Source organism: Oncorhynchus tshawytscha, linkage group LG19 (genome assembly GCF_018296145.1).
Source record: "Oncorhynchus tshawytscha isolate Ot180627B linkage group LG19, Otsh_v2.0, whole genome shotgun sequence".
NCBI lineage: Eukaryota > Metazoa > Chordata > Actinopteri > Salmoniformes > Salmonidae > Oncorhynchus > Oncorhynchus tshawytscha.
The window spans coordinates 46,012,758-46,034,492 of record NC_056447.1 but is presented as its reverse complement, the minus strand read 5'-3'; the positions used below and the strand labels follow the sequence as shown (position 1 = coordinate 46,034,492).

General features: G+C 44.1%; 1 protein-coding gene across 1 annotated transcript; it reads left to right on the top strand.

The window, feature by feature from the left end:
- Positions 1-220: 220 nt before the first annotated feature.
- Positions 221-16,864, top strand: tes (testis derived transcript (3 LIM domains)). Its single transcript, XM_042301758.1, has 7 exons — positions 221-444; positions 7,642-7,727; positions 8,886-9,552; positions 10,168-11,073; positions 13,705-13,920; positions 14,181-14,339; positions 15,658-16,864. Exons 1-7 carry the CDS (start codon positions 418-420, stop codon positions 15,847-15,849), a joined length of 2,253 nt encoding a protein of 750 aa, XP_042157692.1. The 5' UTR covers positions 221-417; the 3' UTR covers positions 15,850-16,864.
- Positions 16,865-21,735: the final 4,871 nt, after the last annotated feature.

Below are 21,735 nucleotides of genomic sequence, written 5' to 3'. Positions count from 1 at the left end.
GGCTCATGACTGCCTAATATGTTTGCTCCACCAGAACCAATACAACCACACCCAACAAAACAGCATTGAAAGGATGAACCTATAGACTACTGTAGTTCACGTGTTCATTCATTTTGTTTTATTGTTGAGGAGGCCCCCCTTGCTAAACGATGATTGGCTGTCCTGTATTTTATTGGTTGCTCACTCAATTCCAATTGGTCCAGAATTGAAGAATTTGTATAGCGGAAGCCTTTCATAGTAACAAAGCAATGAACGGGACCGTTCCGGAAGAAGTGGTGGCAGAATAAAACCGATAAACTTTCGTTTGTGTTTCTAAAGATAAGTGTCAACGTAAAGTGAGTCAAAGTTTTTTTGTGTATTTACTTTGAAAGTTTACGGCGGGTCTAAACCAGCATAGCCTACAGCGGGGAACTAAAAATGGAGGTAGAAAAGGAAATCAAGAAGGTAAGTTCTCATGCCTGTGTATAGTTCCAGATAAGACATGGCAACGCCCTTAGAGGTGTATCCTACAAGCTAGTAAAGTCAGCAAGGAAGATGGCTCGTTCTGTCATTAAAGCCAGTAACTTTTGCTACATAGACTACCTTTTTGACTGTAAAATACGAGATGTGTTAGCAATATGTAGCCAATTGCTAGAACCTTCGAACTTCTTGCTTCTGTGCAAGGTCAGTTTATCAAATAAAACAAACCCGTAGTTGGTCTAATATGTTTTGACATTGTTCGCATCCTAACCATTGGTGTCGTTCTCTCAATATCATGTTTCAATAATCTGATTCTGAAGGTGAGGACGGACGTCCCGTCTCCCACGCGCGACCACTCATCAATGATACCGGTCTGATGCAGCAGACAGCATCGTTTAGATACAACAAAGCACCTAACTACTACATCGATTGAGTCACTCAATTGTATTTATAGCATTATAACAAAGGACCAATCTCTGTTAATTCAACTGTCAAGAGATTAAGAGAGATTAAGGCATGAGAGTGGAGTGGGGGCTCCATGATTCCAGCCTTTATCTGTCAGCTATCATCAAGGTCCACGCGCCTGTACAAAGGGAAAGCGTCGCAGTAATGGCCTTTAAGATTCAGTAGATTACCAGCGTGAAGCCGCGATAATTACTAGATCACTAATCATAAATGTGAGACCCCGATAATTGTGTCAAACTGCTAATGACCTTTGATCAAAGAAAACTACTTGTTTTGATTGTCTGCTCGCTAATCTTCAAAGAGTATCAATAATATAACTCTGTTAATGCATTCTGAAGGCATCAAGTTCAAGATGTATTTGGGCCCTTGCTCATAAGATCATCTGGCATTTGAAATTCACAGATTTTCTGGACTGTGGCTACTTTCCCTTGTCAACCTGAGACACCTCATGGCAATGTGTCATTGGTCATGTTCCCTTGATCAAACTTTGCATGCATCAACCAATGGCTGCATGCTACATCATCGACTGACAGATTGCTATCATGATTGCTATATGTGGTTAGCTTTATTTACATGTATGTGGCTCTAGTCCACTCTTATCTATCTTCATTAATCAGTATCCTAAAGGCATCATTATCTCACTAATGGGTTTCTGGGAAGAGAGGCGTCTAGGGTGTTCCTGAGAAGTTTAAGTGAACATTGACAATTTATACTGAACAAAAAATATAAACACAACATGTAAAGTGTTGGTCCCGTGTTTCATGAGCTGAAATGAAAGACCCCTGAAATATTCTATACGCACAAACTTATTTCTCTCAAATGTTGTGAAATAATTTCCTTACATCCCTATTAGTGAGCATTTCTCCCTTGCTGAGATAATCCATCCACCTGACAGGTGTGGCATATCAAGAAGCTGATTAAACAGCATGATCATTACATGGGTGCACTTTGTGCTGGGGACAATAAAAGGCCACTCTGAAATGTGCAACAATTCTACAGATGTCTCAAGTTTTGAGGGAGTGTACAATTGGCATGCTTACTGCAAGGATGTCCATCAGAACTGTTGCCAGAGAATTGAATGTTAATTTCTCTACTGTAATCCGCCTCCAACGTTGTTTTAGAGAATTTTGCAGTACGTCCAACCGGCCTCACAACCACATGCCACGTGTAGCCACGCCAGCCTAGGACCTCCACATCCGGCTTCGTCACCTGCGGGATCATCTGAGACCAGCCACACTGACAGCTGATGAAACTGTGGGTTTGCACAACCTGAAGAATTTCTGCACAAACTGTCAGAAACTGACTCCAGGAAGCTCATCTGTGTGCTTGTTGTCCTCACCAGGATCTTGACCTGACTTCAGTGGGAAAATGTTCACCTTTGATGTCCTCTGGCATGATGAAGTGGGCTCTTTACAGATGAATCCCGGTTTCAACTGTACCGGGCAGATGGCAGCGTGTATGGTGTTGTGTGGGTGAGCATTTTGCTGATGTCAACATTGTGAACAGAGTGTCCTGCGGTGGGGTTATGGTATGGGCAGGCATAAGCTATGGACAACAAACACAATTGCATTTTATCAATGGGAATTTCAATGCACAGCGATACCGTGATGAGATCGTGAGGCCCATTGTCGTACTGTTCATCCGCCCCCATCACCTCATGTTTCAGCATAATGCACAGCCCCATGATGCAAGGATCTGGACACAATTCCTGGAAGCTGAAAATGTCTCAGTTTTTACACAGCCTTCATACTCACCAGACATGTCACCCATTGAGCATGTTTGAGATGCTCTGAATTAGAGGTCGACCGATTATGATGTTTCAACGCCGATACGGATTTATTGGAGGACCAAAAAAAGCAGTTTTTAAAATTTTAATTTTTAAAAAAACATTTTAATTTATTTGTAATAATGACAATTACTACAACTACTGAATTAACACTTATTTTAACTTAATATAATACATCAATAAAAATCCATTTAACCTCAAATAAATAATGAAACATGTTAAATTTGGTTTAAATAATGCAAAAAGAAAGTGTTGTAAAAGTGCAATATGTTCCATGTAATAAAGCTAACGTTTGAGTTCCTTGCTCAGAACATGAGAACATATGAGACATGTTTCATATGAGAGTTCAATATTCCAAGGTAAGAGGTTTTATGTTGTAGTTAATATAGTATTTATAGGACTATTTCTCTCTCTCTACCATTTGTATTTCATATACCTTTGACTATTGGATGTTCTTATAGGCACTTTAGTATTGCCAGTGAAACAGTATAGCTTCCGTTCCTCTCCTCGCTCCTACCTGGGCTCAAACCAGGAACACATCGACAACAGCCACACTCGAAGCATCGTTACCCATCGCTCCACAAAAGCCGCGGCCCTTGCAGAGCAAGGGGAACAACTACTCCATGTCTCAGAGCGAGTGACGTATGAAACACTATTAGCGCGCACCCCGCTAACTAGCTAGCTATTTCATATCGGTTACACCAGCCATTAGGCTGATAGGCTTGAAGTCATAAACAGAGGTGCTGGCAAAATGCACGAAAGTGCTGTTTGAATGAATGCTTAGGAGCCTGCTGCTGCCTACCATCGCTCAGTCAGACTGCTATATCAAATCATGTAATTAAGTCTAACATAACACACAGAAATATGAGCCTTTGGTCATTAATATGGTCGAATCCGTAAACTATCATTTCAAAAACAAAATGTTTATTATATCAGTAAAATATGGAAACGTTCGGTATTTTATCTAACAGGTGGCATCCCTAAGTCTAAATATTCTTGTTACATTGTACAACCTTCAATGTTATGTCATAATTATGTAAAATTCTGGCAAATTAGTTCGCAATGAGCCAGGCCCAAACTGTTGCATATACCCTTACTCTGCGTGCAATGAACGCAAGAGAAGTGACACAATTTCACCTGGTTAATATTGCCTGCTAACCTGGATTTCTTTTAGCTAAATATGCAGGTTTCAAAATATATACTTCTGTGTATTGATTTTAAGAAAGGCATTGGTGTTTATGGTTAGGTACAGTCGTGCAACGATTGTGCTTTTTTTCGCAAATACGCTTTTATTCAATCATCCCCCAGCGTTGCATCGATTATATGCAACACAGGACACTAGATAAACTAGTAATATCATCAACCATGTGTCGTTAACTAGTGATTTATGATTGATTTAGTTTTTTATAAGATAAGTTTAATGCTGGCTAGCAACTTACCTTTGCTTCTAATGCATTCGTGTAACAGGCAGGCTACTCGTGGAGTGCAATGAGGCAGGTGGTTAGAGCATTGGACTAGTTAACTGTAAGGTTGCAAGATTGAATCCCAGAGCTGACAAGGTAAAAATCTGTCGTTCTGCCCCTGAACAAGGCAGTTAATTTGTTCTTAATTGACTTGCCTAGTTAAATAAAGATGTAAAAAAACAACAACTTTGGGGCAAAATCGGCGTCCAAAAATACTGATTTCCGATTGTTATGAGAACTTGAAATCGGCCATTCCGATTAATCGATCGACCTCTACTCTGAATCCAGTTCCCATCAATATCCAGCAACTTCGCACAGCCATTGAAGAAGAGTGTGACAACAGGCCACAATCAACAGCCTGATCAACTCATTGCGAAGAAGATGTTTTGTGCTGCATGAGGCACATGGTGGTAACACCAGATACTGACTGGTTTCCTGATCCACACCCCTAAAGATGCATATCTGACCAACAGATGCATATCTGTATTCCCAGTCATGTGAAATTCATAGATTAGGGCCTCATGTATTTCAGTTGACTGAGTTCCTTATATGAACTGTAACTCAGTAAAATCTTTGAAATTGTTCCATGTTATTTTTAAAAATATTTTTGTTCACTATATATTTTCAGAAGAGAGGAAGCAAGCAAGGCTGTTTGATGGACTTCTGAATACAGAAAAGATGAGATGGACACTGCAGAGCCTTACAGTTGAAGTCGGAAGTTTACACACACCTTAGCTAAATACATTTTAACTCAGTTTTTCCACAATTCCTGACATTTAATCCTAGTAAAAATTCCCTGTCTTAGGTCAGTTAGGATCACCACATTATTTTAAGAATGTGAAATGTCAGAATAATAGTATAGAGATTGATTTCTGCTTTTATTTCTTTTCTCACATTCCCAGTGGGTCAGAAGTTTACAAACACTCAATTAGTATTTGGTAGCATTACCTTTAAATTGTTTAACTTAGGTAAATTTCCACAAGCTTCCCACAATAAGTTGGGAGACTTTTGGCCCATTCCTCCTGACAGAGTGGGTGTAACTGAGTCAGGTTTGTAGGCCTCCTTGCTCGCACATGCTTTTTGAGTTCTGCCCACAAATATTCTATGGGATTGAGGTCAGAACTTTGTGATGGCCACTCCAATACCTTGGCTTTGTTGTCCTTAAGCCATTTTCCACAACTTTGGAAGTATGCTTGAGGTCATTGTCCATTTGGAAGACCCATTTGCGACCAAGCTTTAACTTCCTGACTGATGTCTTGAGATGTTGCTTCAATATATCCACGTAATTTTTGTCCCTCATGATGACATCCTATTTTGTGAGCTGCAGCAAGCACCCCCAAAACATGATGCTGCCACCCCCTGTGCTTCACGGTTGGGATGGTGTTCTTCGGCTTGCAAGCCTCCCCCTTTTTCCTCCAAACATGACGATGGTCATTATGGCCAAACGGTTCTATTTTTGTTTCATCAGACCAGAGGACATTTCTCCAAAAAGTACAGTCTTTGTCCCCATGTGTAGTTGCAAACCGTAGTCTGGCTTTTTTTATGGCGGTTTTGAAGCAGTGGCTTCTTCCTTGCCGAGTGGCCTTGTCGATATAGGACTTGTTTTACTGTGGATATAGATACTTTTGTACCGGTTTCCTCCAGCATCTTCACAAGGTCCTTTGCTGTTCTGGGATTGATTTGCACTTTTTACACCAAAGTACGTTAATCTCTAGAAAACAGAAGGCGTCGCCTTCCTGAGCAGTATGACGGCTGCGTGGTCCCTTGGTGTTTATACTTGCGTACTATTGTTTGAGTTCTTTTGATTTTCTCATGATGTCAAGAGGCACTGAGTTTGAAGGTAGGCCTTGAAATACATCCACAGGTACACCTCCAAATGATGTCAATTAGCTTATCAAGCTTCTAAAGCCATGACATTTTTAAAGGCACAGTCAACTTAGTGTATGTAAACTTCTGACCCACTGGAATTGTGATACAGTGAAATAATTTGTCTGTAAACAATTTTTTGGGAAATTACTTGTGTCATGAACAACTTGCCAAAACTATGGTTTGTTAGCAAGAAATTTGGACTGGTTGACAAATAAGTTTTAATGACGCCAACCTAAGTGTATGTAAACCTCCGACTTCAACTGTATGTCTGACTCACCAATAGCTAGGCTTCCCTTTCTTTAATAATTTACTATTGTTAAAGATGCACTATGCAGATATATCTCCGGCATTTCCTGGTCGATAAAATTCTAATAGTTTGCCTAATTTCACTTAGTGACACAACAAGCAACTATAGTGTAGTATCATTGTACCATCTAAACCTCTGTGAAATATATTTTCCATAACCACAAATATTGTATTTTCAGCTGTTTGAATCTTGTGCACCAAACCGAAAGTAAAAGACTCAAAAAAGTAAACTTAAAAATGGGAAGTATAGAAATAGCGCGCAGAACAGATCTACCGCTTCTTAGACTTGCTTTCTATTAGAATGACAGACCTATACTATAACACACATTTATATGTGAATTTTGTCAGGTTGCCAAAAAGTGACCTATTGCAGCTTTAAGTGGAGAAAAGGGGGTGATGGTTAATGTAAATATTATCTACAGGTCACATTCTTAAAAGCTCTAGTCTGGCTTGAGCTTGGCATTCCTCTTTAGAGGCCGGCTGCTCATTCCCAAAGGCCGAGGGGGGTTCACTGCTCCACTTTCAGGGCTCCCTGAGCCAAAAACGGCCTTCCCCAAACAGGAGAGTGTGTTTTTGCCTCCCAAATGGCACCCTAATCCCTATGTAGTGCACTTCTTTTGACCAGGGCCCATAGGGCACTGTATAGGGAAAAGGGTGCCATTTGGGATGCAACCCTGGAGAGGGGTTCAACCCTGGAGAGGGGCTCTCTTTCAGCATTGTGGATTACTTGACCGTATAAGGGCTCAGACAGCAGTAACGTGCAAGATGGACAACACTGGTGTTTTGAAGTAGAGAAGGTAGTCTGAGTGATACGAAGGGGGAAGGGGATTCTACAGTATGCGCTGTGACTATAAACTCTGGAATTAGGCCTATAGCCTAGTGAGTCTTGTTTAGTTGTCAAGTAGCCTAACATCCAAAATAGGCACTGGAGGTAAACTAATCAGAATAGAAGAGAATGCATGCAGAATGGTTGAGAAAGTGGGCTGTTGCTTGACGCATCAAATCTGGAATATATCTGGGGGGGGGGGATTAGGGATTAACGGGACATCAGTTTCTGTTTTTATTTTATTGTTTTATACGCAAATGTCAAGGTGACGCTGTACATCTACAGAACGCTGCAGATTCTGCTAACGAGGGTATTTGAAAAGGCCATCCCAAAAACAATTAAGCCTAAATAGTGACTGCACCATATGAACTTCAGTAAATATCAAGCCCTGGCTGGTATGAAGTAATTTCTAAAGACCACGTACGTCTGTTAATCTAATTAATGTGCTGTGTTCTGTCTGTTTGCAGATGACCCTGGGCCATGAAATTGGCGCCGGGGCGGCGTGTCTGAAATGCAAGGACAAGTGTGAGGGGTTTGAGCTTCACTTCTGGAGGTTTGTACTGTATTGTTGTCTCTGTGCTGTATACTTATTATCATTTTTCATATATTGAATTCAAGATAATCCAGACTCGATGGGGACAACAACAATGCTTATTTTCTCTTAGCTCCACAACAACAGGGAAAGCCACAGGCCCTGAAAGCAAGTTGCAACCGATCATTGTTGTCTACTATTACAGTTTTTGTGCTCTTAAATTTGAAATAACCTTAATGTCCTACATTACTTTGACTTCCTGTCTGATTTCTGGACTTACAATGCAGTCTTTATCTGGACCAATGCCTCATGAAAATAGGTGTCCCCCACTGTCCTCATGTCAAGCCAGCATTCCTGCTTCCCCTGACAATTATCCACACTCGGCTAGCTTTCCTGAAGACATCACAACAGGTGCCCCGGTGCCTACTGCAGTGGCCAGTTGCTATGGCAACACCTAACTGCCACAATTCCTTCCGTCTTGGTCAGGCGTGCAGGGCAAGCCCAGTCTATGGAAATGAGAACGGAACAGGAAAGACATTCTGTGTTATTTGATGCAATTTGATCCTAAGGTGACAACATCACTCATCCCACCTTAGCAGAAGTGTGGTGATCTCACTCGTCCACTATCCTGCCTCTCACAACTCTACTTACTCACAAGCTTGTGACTGTTTCCCGAAAGTCATGAATATTTCCTCTTCCATGACCACTGATCTGAAAAGATGTGAAAGCAATAGGGTATCTATCTAAACGCCTGGGCCTTTGACCTGCTTTACGCTATAGGGCAGGTGTATTCAACTCTGACCCTATGAGGTCCGACATCTGCTGGTTTTCTGTTCTATCTGATAATTCATTGCATGCACCTGGTGTCCCTGGTCTAAATCAGTCCCTGCTTAGAAGGAAACAATATATATTTTTAAAAGCAGTTGAGGTTCAGTGATGAGTTTCAGGGCTGTATGGCCTACCTACTGGCCACACGCTGGTTGAACATTGTTTCCACGTCATATCAATATAATGTTATTGAACCAACGTGGAATAGATATTAAATTCAAGTCTGTGCCCAGTTGGTAGAGGTTTTCCTAGTTAGGTGATCATAAAGGAAACCTAGACATTTTTGGTGAGTACTTAGACCCAACCATACGTCTAGTCTAACATATTCCCCATTGACTTTCCCCATCACAGAAAGATCTGCCGGAACTGTAAGTGTGGGCTTACGGACCACGATGTGCAGATGAACTCTGATGATAACAGGAAGGTGGGCAAGCTGTTCGAGGATACCAAGTACACTGGCCTCATTGCCAAGCTCAAAACTGACGGTGTACCCACGTACAAGGGCAACCAGGTCACCTTCTCCATCTCTGCCAGCCCCATATCAGGAACCGCTGTTCCATACAGTCCCCAGTCTGCCCACAATGTGCCAGCCAATGCTGGCTATGGTGATGGGGATGGAGCTGGCTATGGGTCCGGGGATGGAGCTGGCTATGGGTCCGGGGCTGGCTATGGGGCTGGAGCTGGGTCCGGGGCTGGAGCTGGAGCTGGGTCCGGAGCTGGAGCTGGCTATGGTGCTGGAGCTGGGTCCGGGGCTGGAGCTGGAGCTGGGTCCGGAGCTGGAGCTGGCTATGGTGCTGGAGCTGGACCCGGAGCTGGTTATGGGTCCGTGGCTGGAGCTGGGCCCGGAGCTGGCTATGGGGCTGGGTCCGGAGCTGGGGCTGGACCCGCTACCATGCCCAAACCTGGGGCAATCAGAGCCACTGCTGTGTCAGCCAATGTCGTACCTGTCAGGAAGGATGCCGTTCCCCTGAAGTCTGTTACCTACGAGTGGGCTCCTCCAGGGGTGAAACAGCACATGGTAAGGGTATAACAACAGTTTATCTTCAGTAACATAACAGTATAACTACTGTTTCATAGAATTAGAATACCTATGATAATCCCAGGGTTGAGAACACCGGTCTAGAAGAACCTTGCCAGTATTGTTTCCTTGGTTTCTGTAAGGAATGTCATCGTGGCCTAGCCGAGTAAAAAACAAATGTTTTAGGTTATCTGATTTAACCAGGCTAATCACTAGAAACAGACTGTCCACTAGAGGTCACACTTTGTATCTCTTCATATCCCTCAACAAGTATGTGTTAAGTAGTGGTAGTTAGGGAGAGGTTGTATGATGTCCTATAACAACTGGTTGCCTCTCCCAATCTCTCCCTTAACAAGATCAGCACAGCAACACGGCTTAATTTTAGTCACGAGCCCAGGGAAGACCGAGTTAGATCTTCACTGCCTCTCTCTGTAGCTCTCTTTTTGTTTTCACTTTCTCTCTGTTTGTTCCTCTGACTCTTCCTCCCTCTTTCCTTTTCCTAATTTGTCTGTAGTTTTCTCTCATGTCTTTCCTTCCTTCCCTCCCTCTCTCTCTTCTCCTCCCTTCTTAACAAAGTCCTAATTCTCTCTCCTTTGCTCTCCAATTGACCGGCAGGCGGTACGCTACATCGAGCTCCTGCCCCCAGAGAGGCGTCCCATAGCGGGCACGGAGGGTGCAGCCTACCGCCGGCAACAGATGGCAGTGCAGCTACCGGAGCACGACCAGGATCCGTCCAAGTGCCATGAGCTGACCCCTGCAGAGGTCAAACAGATGCAGCAGTTCGTCCGCAAGTATAAAGACGAGGCCCTGGGAGTGGGAGACATCAAACTGCCTGAGGAGATGATGGGTCAGGAGGGAGGACCAGGACAGGGAGCGCCAGGCATGGGAAGACATGGGATGGGAGCCCCTGGGCTTCCAGTTGGGACTGGGGGATCCTTTGGTCCTGGAGTTGGGGCTGGGGGATCCTTTGGTCCTGGAGTTGGGGCTGGGGGATCCTTTGGTCCTGGAGTTGGGGCTGGGGGATCCTTTGGTCCTGGAGTTGGGGCTGGGGGATCCTTTGGTCCTGGAGTTGGGGCTGGGGGATCCTTTGGTCCTGGAGTTGGGGCTAGGGGATCCTTTGGTCCTGGAGTTGGGGCTGGGGGATCCTTTGGTCCTGGGGCTGGGGGATCCTTTGGTCCTGGAGTTGGGGCTGGGGGATCCTTTGGTCCTGGAGTTGGGGCTGGGGGATCCTTTGGTCCTGGAGTTGGGCCTGGGGGATCCGTTGGGCCTGGAATTGTGTCTGGGGTAGCCTTTGGGCCTGGAATTGTGTCTGGGGTAGCCTTTGGGCCTGGAGGTTCTGGTCATCGAACAAGGCTTGGGTCTGGGAGTATACTCGGGCTAGCGAGTCCACCTGGGATGGGGGCTGGTTACCCTGGGGCAGGAGAAGGTGGACCAGGAGACATGGGTACTGCTGCCACTGCTGGGGCCATGGGTATTCCGGGAGCCCCTGGAGATCACCTGGCTGGACCCTGTGGACACTATGTAAGTATACTCTCCAATCGAAGTGTGAGATATTATGAATGACTGACGGTGGGTTGTTATCCTCAGATTTGGACCCCTTCCTTCCTACTGTATGTCTTTTCTCTCTTCCTTCATCATGTATATTGAAGAGAGCCTTTTGATTAGTCATTGTTGGTGCATTCTGGTTCCCTGATTTTGATCTCTTTCCAATGCCCTCTCTCCTCATCATGGATTTAAAAGCCCTGAAAGCATATGACCCCCCCTCACTGTCAGACTCACTTCAGACACGTGCCTTTGTGAAGCTACGATTAGATTAGAGAGACTAGAGAATGACTGAACAAGGGAGTGATTTTCTCCGAGAAGCCGTAGATGAACTCTGATGAATAAGTGAAGTGTGTGTTGTCAAACTATACTTCAACTGTACTTCAACTAACTTTCATATGAAGTACAGTGGGGCAAAAAAGTATTTAGTCAGCCACCAATTGTGCAAGTTCTCCCACTTAAAAAGATGAGAGGTAATTTTCCTATAATTTTCATCATAGGTACACTTCAACTATGACAGACAAAATGAGAAAAAAAAATCCAGAAAATCACATTGTAGGATTTTAATGAATTTATTTGCAAATGATGGTGGAAAATAACTATTTGGTCACCTACAAACAAGCAAGATTTCTGGCTCTCACAGACCTGTAACTTCTTCTTTAAGAGTCTCCTCTGTCCTCCACTCATTACCTGTATTAATGGCACCTGTTTGAACTTGTTATCAGTATAAAAGACACCTGTCCACAACCTCAAACAGTCACACTCCAAACTCCACTATGGCCAAGACCAAAGAGCTGTCAAAGGACACCAGAAAACAAAATTGTAGACCTGCACCAGGCTGGGAAGACTGAATCTGCAATAGGTAAGCAGCTTGGTTTGAAGAAATCAACTGTGGGAGCAATTATTAGGAAATGGAAGACATACAAGACCACTGATAATCTCCCTCGATCTGGGGCTCCACGCAAGATCTCACCCTGTGGGGTCAAAATGATCACAAGAACGGTGAGCAAAAAATCCCAGAACCACACGGGGGGACCTAGTGAATGACCTGCAGAGAGCTGGGACCAAAGCCTACCATTAGTAACACACTACGCCGCCAGGGACTCAAATCCTGCAGTGCCAGACGTGTCCCCCTGCTTAAGCCAGTACATGTCCAGGCCCGTCTGAAGTTTGCTAGAGAGCATTTGGATGATCCAGAAGAAGATTGGGAGAATGTCATATGGTCAGATGAAACCAAAATATAACTTTTTGGTAAAAACTCAACTCGTCGTGTTTGGAGGAAAAAGAATGCTGAGTTGCATCCAAAGAACACCATGCCTACTGTGAAGCATGGGGGTGGAAACATAATGCTTTGGGACTGTTTTTCTGCAAAGCGACCAGGATGACTGATCCGTGTAAAGGAAAGAATGAATGGGGCCATGTATCGTGAGATTTTGAGTGAAAACCTCCTTCCATCAGCAAGGGCATTGAAGATGAAACGTGGCTGGGTCTTTCAGCATGACAATGATCCCAAACACACCGCCCGGGCAACGAAGGAGTGGCTTCGTAAGAAGCATTTCAAGGTCCTGGAGTGGCCTAGCCAGTCTCCAGATCTCAACCCCATAGAAAATCTTTGGAGGGACTTGAAAGTCCGTGTTGCCAGCCCCAAAACATCACTGCTCTAGAGGAGATCTGCATGGAGGAATGGGCCAAAATACCAGCAACAGTGTGTGAAAACCTTGTGAAGACTTACAGAAAACGTTTGACCTCTCTCATTGCCAACAAAGGGTATATAACAAAGTATTGAGATTGACCAAATACTTATTTTCCACCTAATTTGCAAATAAATTCATTAAAAATCCTACAATGTGATTTTCTTTTCTCATTTTGTCTGTCATAGTTGAAGTGTATGAAAATTACAGGCCTCTCTCATATTTTTAAGTGGGAGAACTTGCACAATTGGTGGCTGACTAAATACTTTTTTGCCACACTGTATATGTCCATCACTGATTCTAGAACCAAGCTAGCTTTTCATATTGTGTATATTTATTGTAATGGATACGGTCTCTACCTTTTTTCTCTCTGTCACTCTCTCGTTCAATGTCCATATGTTCAAGGAAAATATGCTGGAGTTGAAATGTAGAACAGTCTCACATTTGAGTTGAAATGTATATTCTCAGCAGAGAATACTGTTGGCTAGTGTAGAATGAGGACAGACATTCAACTGGCCACAAGATGGAGCCAGAAGTGAAAATATGAGTGACTCATTTTGAATAGTTTTGCATATTGATTTGCTTAGTATGGTTTTGAAGCGTGATGAGAAATGTTTCCATCTAAACAGGGTTTTGGTTCATGCAAACCCCTACAGACTGCCTGTCTTTCTACCCGTCTCTCCCCATATGCAGTTAGTTATTCCAACTGAATTAATATTTGGATTTATGGGAGCTGTCAGACAGTGTCTTAAATCATAATCATCATTATGCAGTTTAAGTTTATAATGGCATAAAATACCAGGATGAGGCTGTGCTACAGGGCCAATGTTTTAGTGAGGGCATTGCTAACGAAGGTCTTTTCTCTTGTAATTCCTCCTTCCTCTCACCTTCTCCTTCTATCCCCATTCCCCTTCTTCAGTCGTGCCACCAGTGCCAGCTGACCATGCGTCAGGGTGAGCCTGCAGTGTACGCAGAGCGTGCTGGCTATGACAATCTATGGCACCCAGCCTGCTTCGTGTGCTGCACCTGCTCAGAGCTCCTGGTCGACATGATCTACTTCTGGAAGAAGGGACAGTTGTACTGCGGACGCCACTACGGAGACAGTGAGAAACCACGCTGCGGGGGCTGTGATGAGGTGAGGGGTTGGGGAGGCAGGGATGAGAGGGGTCAGAGGTGAGCAAAGAAGGGACAGCTGTACCACGGACGCCACTGAGGAGACAGCGAGAAGCCCAGCGGTGGAGGCTGTGATGAGTATATGTTTGAGATCCTTTAAACACATTGTGGAGCAAGAATGTCGGAGCTGGAGTATATTTTTAAATATGAGAGGAAAACTAAAGAATCCTTTCCCAATTCTACCTCCCCATGTTAACCTGGTCTGTCTGTGTGTGTCTGCAGCTCATCTTCAGTAATGAGTACACGCAGGCTGAGGACCAGAACTGGCATCTGAAGCACTTCTGCTGCTTTGACTGTGACTGTGTGCTGGCTGGAGAGACGTACGTCATGGAGAACAACAAGCCTGTCTGCAAGCCCTGCTACATGAAGAGCCACGCCGCGGTAAGGAATGAGAGGGAGAGTGTGTGTGTGTGTGTGTGTGTGTGCGTGCGTGCGTGCAGTACGTGGGTGATACCCTGTACAATGTGTATTGTGTACATGAGATACAGTTTTAAGTCTGAATTTTACACATACCATAACCAAATACATTTAAACTGTTTTTCACAATTTCTGACATTTAATCATAGTAAATATTCCCTGTTTTAGGTCAGTTAGGCTCACCACTTTATTTTAAGAATATGATATGTCAGAATAATAGTATTTATTTATTTCAGCATTTATTTCTTTCATCACATTCCCAGTGGGTCAGAAGTTTACATACACTAAATTAGTATTTGGTAGCATTGCCATTAAATTGTTTAACTTGGGTCAAACGTTTCAGGTAGCCTTCCACAAGCTTCCCGTAATAAGTTGGGTGAATTTTGGCCCATTCCTCCTGACAGAGCTGGTGTAACTGAGGCAGGTTTATAGGCCTCCTTGCTCGCACATGCTTTTTCAGTTCTGCCTACAATTTGAGGTCAGGGCTTTGTGATGGCCACTCTAATACTTTGACTTTGTTGTCCTTAAGTCATTTTCTCACAACTTTGGAAGTATGCTTGTGGTCATTGTCCATTTGGAAGACCCATTTGCGATCAAGCTTTAACTTCCTGACTGATGTCTTGAGATGTTGCTTCAATATATCCACATAATTTTCCTCCTCATGATTATGATATTTTGTGAAGTGCACCAGTCCCTGCTGCAGCAAAGCACCCCCACAACATGATGCTGCCACCCCCGTGCTTCACGGTTGGGATGGTTTTCTTTGGCTTGCAAGCCTCCCCTTTTTTCCTCCAAACATAATGATGGTCATTATGGCCAAACAGTTCTATTTTTGATTCATCAGTCCAGAGGACTTTTCTTCAAAAAGTACGATCTATGTCCCCATGTGCAGTTGCAAACCTTAGTCTGGCTTTTTTATGGTGGTTTTGGAGCAGTGGCTTCTTCCTTTGCGGAGCGGCCTTTCAAGTTTTGTCGATATAGGACTTGTTTTACCGTGGATATAGATACTTTTGTACCTGTATCCTCCAGCATCTTCACAAGGTCCTTTTCTGCTGTTCTGGGATTGATTTGCACTTTTCGCACCAAAGTACATTCATCTCTAAGAGACTGAATGCGTCTCCTTCCTGAGGAGGAAACTATAGTTTGTAGGACAAGAAATTTGTGGAGTGGTTGAAACACTTATGTTGGAGTCATTAAAACTAGTTTACATAAGCTTCCGACTTCAACTGTAACTGTGCTAGATACGTGTGTGTGTTTAAACAAACATCCCCTCTCTCTCCAGGTGTGTACGGCCTGTCAGAACCCAGTGGAGCCCGAGGCCCAGCGCGTGTCCTACGGGGAGTTCCACTGGCACGCTGAGCCTCAGTGCTTCCAGTGCTCCTGCTGTGCTAAGTGTCTAATTGGAGAGCGCTTCATGGCCATACAGGGAATGCTCTTCTGCTCTGTCGAGTGCAAGAAGAAGACCATGACCTAGAGAAGACCGTGACCGCAGTGTACCGTACAGCAGCTCAATCTTCTCCGGCATCCCGACCACAATCGTAATTTGAACTAAGCCTGGTCTAGAATACAAACAATAGTCTAACAATGAAATTATTAATTAGACTTGACCACAAGAGCTTAGCTAATTATTTTCAGTTTCCAAGTTCCTGATGGGATGGGGAAAATAATGCCTTAAATCTATTGATTTGTCTTCTCTTAACAAGATTCTCCTCTACATCTTCTCTTTACATGCACTGTTTTGTTCAATCTGAGATTTTTTTCAGAACACTTTCCTTCTTCTGAGTTTAAAGCAGCTATGGATGATTCTCAACTCTGTCTACTCAAGTATTTTTTGGTATTATATCAGGATCCCCATTAGCTGTTGCGAAAGCAGCAGCTACTCTTCCTAGGGTCCACAGAAAACATAACTTGTCTACTAATGTTCTGTACCATGTCAAGAACAGAGTCCTTCTTTGGGTTGTTCTCAAATCCGTCTGCTTTCTCTCTAGAATGTACTACTGAACTCGAAGCAGTATTATGATTAACAATTGCAGTGTAATAGTATTACAATACGTGATACTTTATGTGCAGTATTTCTGTTCTGCAGGAAGCAGCCTTTCAGTGTTGTAACAGGCTATGCAGACTATGCAATGTGACCAACTGATTCTCTCCAACCCAGTCCTGGAGAACCCCTGATAACGCAGGCTTTCACAAGTGACATTATTATGGACAACATCACTGAAATGTGAAGGCAGGTGATGTCATATCTTCAGAACATCTTAAAATGATGTACTTTGGAGGACCAATGAAATGATCAGAAATCGTTAAGTGGTTATCTGTACTGTGGCGTCAACTTATCTACTGCCTTCTCTCCTTCCTGCAGTCTTTTTATATTATAATTGGTTTCTCTCGCAGTCTTCACAATAAGTGCCATTGGCTTTCCTTTATTTCTCTTGCACTTTATATTTTATCCTCACACTGTAACAACCTAATAAAGTTTTTTGCAATGATTAGTCTCCCGCTTGGTTCATACTGGCAGACGGGACCTTTAACAGTCAATACTACTAGGGGTGTTAACGACACAACGCTTTGCGTTGCGTTCTTGCATGTGTGTATGTTCTTGCGTGTGTGTTTCCCTTTCCAACATACCTACCTAGCATACTCAATCCCCCTCAGGGACCAGTGTGGCTAGCAGGCTAATGTGGCAGCTACAATACTTGACACGGGTGGAACAGTGAACTCTGACATGGACCCCCACCCACCCACGGGAAAAAGGCTGTGTGACTTCGTTCCACCCACTCTTGTGGAAGTGGTGCACAATTCAAGGACGCCCCATTTTTCTCAGGGTCCATTGTCTTTTTTGTGGCAGCCGGCACCAAAACAATGGCTTTCTTCTCCATGCCGTAGTTTCACCTCCACTAGGCTTACAGTCAGTAGTAGGGTGTATCCCTCTCCTGACCTCTACACATACACAGCAACCCCTTGCTATATGCTTTCAATAGCAGGGGAACACCATCTAATGAAGTAGTCTGTGCATAGTTAGGGAGGGGTTTCAATCATTCCCTTATGTCATATTCCTATTGGAATGTGCTTTCAATGTAAATGTACTTTTAATCCATCTCAAATCAAAGTTTATTTGTCACGTGTGCCGAATACAACAGTGAAATGCTTACTTACAGGCTCTAACTAAGGGTGCGAATAAAAAAGGTGTGTGTACATAAGTAAAGAAATAAAACCGTAAAGCCATTTGAAAAGAGTAGCAAGGCTAAAAACAGACACCTGTTAGTCAGGCTTATTGAGGTAGTATGTACATGTATCGTTAAAGTGACTATACATACAGTGCCTTGCGAAAGTATTCGGCCCCCTTGAACTTTGCGACCTTTTGCCACATTTCAGGCTTCAAACAAAGATATAAAACTGTATTTTTTTTGTGAAGAATCAACAAGTGGGACACAATCATGAAGTGGAATGACATTTATTGGATATTTCAAACTTTTTTAACAAATCCGGGTGGTGTCAGTCTCTCGATGTGCAAAACTGATAGAGACATACCCCAAGCGACTTACAGCTGTAATCGCAGCAAAAGGTGGCGCTACAAAGTATTAACTTAAGGGGGCTGAATAATTTTGCACACCCAATTTTTCAGTTTTTGATTTGTTAAAAAAGTTTGAAATATCCAATAAATGTCGTTCCACTTCATGATTGTGTCCCACTTGTTGATTCTTCACAAAAAAATACAGTTTTATATCTTTGTTTGAATCCTGAAATGTGGCAAAAGGTCGCAAAGTTCAAGGGGGCCGAATACTTTCGCAAGGCACTGTATATCATGAACAGAGTAGCAGAAGCGTAAAAAGAGGGGTTGGCGGGTGGTGGGACACAATGCCGATAGCCCGGTTAGCCAATGTGTGGGAGCACTGGTTGGTCGGGGCAATTTAGATAGTATGAACATGACTGTATAGTTAAAGTGACTATGCATATAAGATAAACAGAGAGTAGCGGCAGCATAAAAGAGGGGTTGGGGGGGCACACAATGCAAATAGTCCAGGTAACCATTTGGTTACCTGTTCAGGAGTCTTATGGCTTGGGGGTAAAAACTGTTGAGAAGCCTTTTTGTCATAGACTTGGCACTCCGGTACCGCTTGCCATGCGGAAGTAGAGCGAACAGTCTGTGGCTGGGGTCTTTGACCATTTTTAGGGCCTTCCTCTGACACCGCCTGGTGTAGAGGTCCTGGATGGCAGGCAGCTTAGCCCCAGTGATGTACTGGGCCATACGCACTACCCTCTGTAGTGCCTTGCGGTCAGAGGCCAAGCAATTGCTCTACCAGGCAGTGACACAACCAGTTAGGATGCTCTCGATGTTGCAGCTGTAGAACCTTTTGAGGATCTCAGGACCCATGCCAAATCTTTTTAGTTTCCTGAGGAGGAGTAGGCTTTGTCGTGCCCTCTTCACGACTGTCTTGGTGTGTTTGGACCAATCTAGTTTGTTGATGTGGACGCCAAGGAATTTGAAGCTCTCAACCTGCTCCACTACAGCCCCGTCGATGAGAATGGAGACGTGCTCGGTCCTCCTTTTCCTGTAGTCCACAATCATCTCCTTAGTCTTGGTTACGTTGAGGGATAGGTTGTATTCTGGCACCACCCGGCCAGGTCTCTGACCTCCCTATAGGCTGTCTCGTCGTTGTCGGAGATCAGGCCTACTACCACTGTTGTGTCGTCAGCAAACTTAATGGTGTTGGAGTCGTGCCTGGCCATACAGTCGTGGGTGAACAAGGAGTACAGGAGGGGACTGAGCACGTACCCCTGGTGAGCTCCAGTGTTGAGGATCAGCGTGGCAGATGTGTTGCTACCTACCCTCACCACCTGGGGGCGGCATGTCAGGAAGTCCAGGATCCAGTTGCAGAGGGAGGTGTTTAGTCACAGGATCCTTAGCTTGGTGATGAGCTTTGAGGGTACTATGGTGTTGAACACTGAGCTGTCGTCAATGAACAGCATTCTCACATAGGTATTCCTTTTGTCCAGGTGGGAAAGGGCATTGTGGAGTGCAGTAGAGATTGCATCATCTGTGGATCTGTTTGGGCGGTATGCAAATTGGAGTGGGTCTAGGGTTTCTGGGATAATGGTGTTGATGTAAGCCATTACCAGCCTTTCAAAGCACTTCATGGCTACGGGCGTGAGTGCTACAGGTCTGTAGTCATTTAGGCAGGTTGCCTTTGTGTTCTTGGGCACAGGGACTATGGTGGTCTGCTTGAAGCATATTGGTATTACAGACTCAATCAAGGACATGTTGAAAATGTCAGTGAAGACACCTGCTAGTTGGTCAGCACATGCCCGGAGCACACGTCCTGGTAATCCGTCTGGCCCCGCAGCCTTGTGTAGGTTGACCTGTTTAAAGATCTTACTCACGTCAGCTACAGAGAGCGTGATCACACATTCGTCCAGAACAGCAGATGCTCTCATGCATGCCTCATTGTTGCTTGCCTCGAAGCGAGCATAGAAGTGATTTAGCTCGTCTGGTAGGCTTGTGTCACTGGGTAGCTCGCGGCTGTGCTTCCCTTTAGTGTGTAATAGTTTGCAAGCCCTGCCACATCCGACGATCGTCGGAGCCGGTGTAGTATGACTCAATCTTAGTCCTGTATTGGCGCTTTGCCTGTTTGATGGTTCGTCGCAGGGCATAGCAGGATTTCTTGTAAGCTTCACGGTTAGAGTCCCGCACCTTGAAATCGGCAGCTCTACCCTTTAGCTCAGTGCGAATGTTGCCTGTAATCCATGGCTTCTGGTTGGGGTATGTATGTACAGTCACTGTGGGGACGACGTCCTCAATGCACTTATTGATAAAGCCAGTGACTGATGTGGTGTATTCCTCAATGTCATCGGAAGAATCCCGGAACATGTTCCAGTCTGTGATAGCAAAGCAGTCATGTAGTTTAACATCTGCTTCATCTGACCATTTTTTTAAAGACCGAGTCACTGGTGCTTCCTGCTTTAATTTTTGCTTGTAAGCAGGAATCAGGAGGATAGAGTTGTCAGATTTACCAAATGGAGGGTGAGGGAGAGCGTCGTACGCGTCTCTGTGTGTGGAGTACAGGTGATCTCGAATATTTTCCCTCTGGTTGCATATTTAACATGTTGATAGAGATTTGGTAGAACTGATTTAAGTTTCCCTGCATTAAAGTCTCTGGCCACTAGGAGCGCCGCCTCTGGGTGAGTGGTTTCCTGTTTGCTTATTTCCTTATACAGCTGACTGAGTGCGGTCTTAGTGCCAGTATCTGTCTGTGGTGGTAAATAAACAGCCACGAAAAGTATAGTTGAGAACTCTCTAGGCAAGTAGTGTGGCCTGCAGTTTATCACAATATACTCTACTTCAGGCGAGCAAAATCTAGAGACTTCCTTAGATTTCGTGCACCAGCTGTTGTTTACAAATATGCACAGACTGCTCCCCCTCGTCTTACCGGAGTGTGCTCTTCTATTTTGCCGGTGCAGGGTGTATCGCGTGAGCTGAATATCCATGTCGTCATTCAGCCACGATTCGGTGAAGCATAGGATATTACAGCTTTTGATGTCCCGTTGGTAGGATATTCATGATCTTATCTCGTCTAGTTTATTGTCCAATGATTGCACGTTGGCAAGTAGTATTGACGGTAACGGCAGCTTTCCTAGTTGTCTTCTGCGGGTCCGGACGAGGCATCCGGCTCTTCGTCATCTGTGTCGCTTCCTTTTGCGAATAATTGGGATGTCTGCCCTGTGGGGTGTTTGGAGAATATCGTTTGAGTCCTGGTTGTTGTTGAAGAAATGTTCGTCCAATCCGAGGTGAGTGATCACTGTCCTGATATCCCAAAGCTCTTTTCTGCTGTAAGATGTGGTTGCAGAAACATTATGTACAAAATAATTTTAAAATATCGAGAGAAAAAAACACATAATAGCACAATTGGTTAGGAGACCGTAAAACGGTGGCCATCTTCTCCGGCGCCATTTTCTAGACTGTCTGCATATTTCAAGACATGGCATGTGAGGGTGCAGTGAGATACCCAATGAGTTGGACGATACTTTTCTCGTCAATCATCTTAAATCTTTTTCTTAACTGGAAATCAACCAATCCTCCATTAACACAATGGAAATGTCAAATGCTTTAATATCTAAATATTGAAAGTGTGTGGGCCACGGACAGAAACAAAATGGTGCAGAGATGTTGCGGAGAGTGATGCGGGCTCTGGAGATGGAGGTGTGAGTAGCTAGGTCTGAGCTGGTGTGATGTCATTGAAGTTTGTGTGTGTTTGTAAACTCAGCAAAAAAAGAAACGTCCTCTCACTGTCAACTGCCTTTATTTTCAGCAAACTTAACATGTTTAAATATTTGTATGAACATAAGTTTCAACAACTGAGAC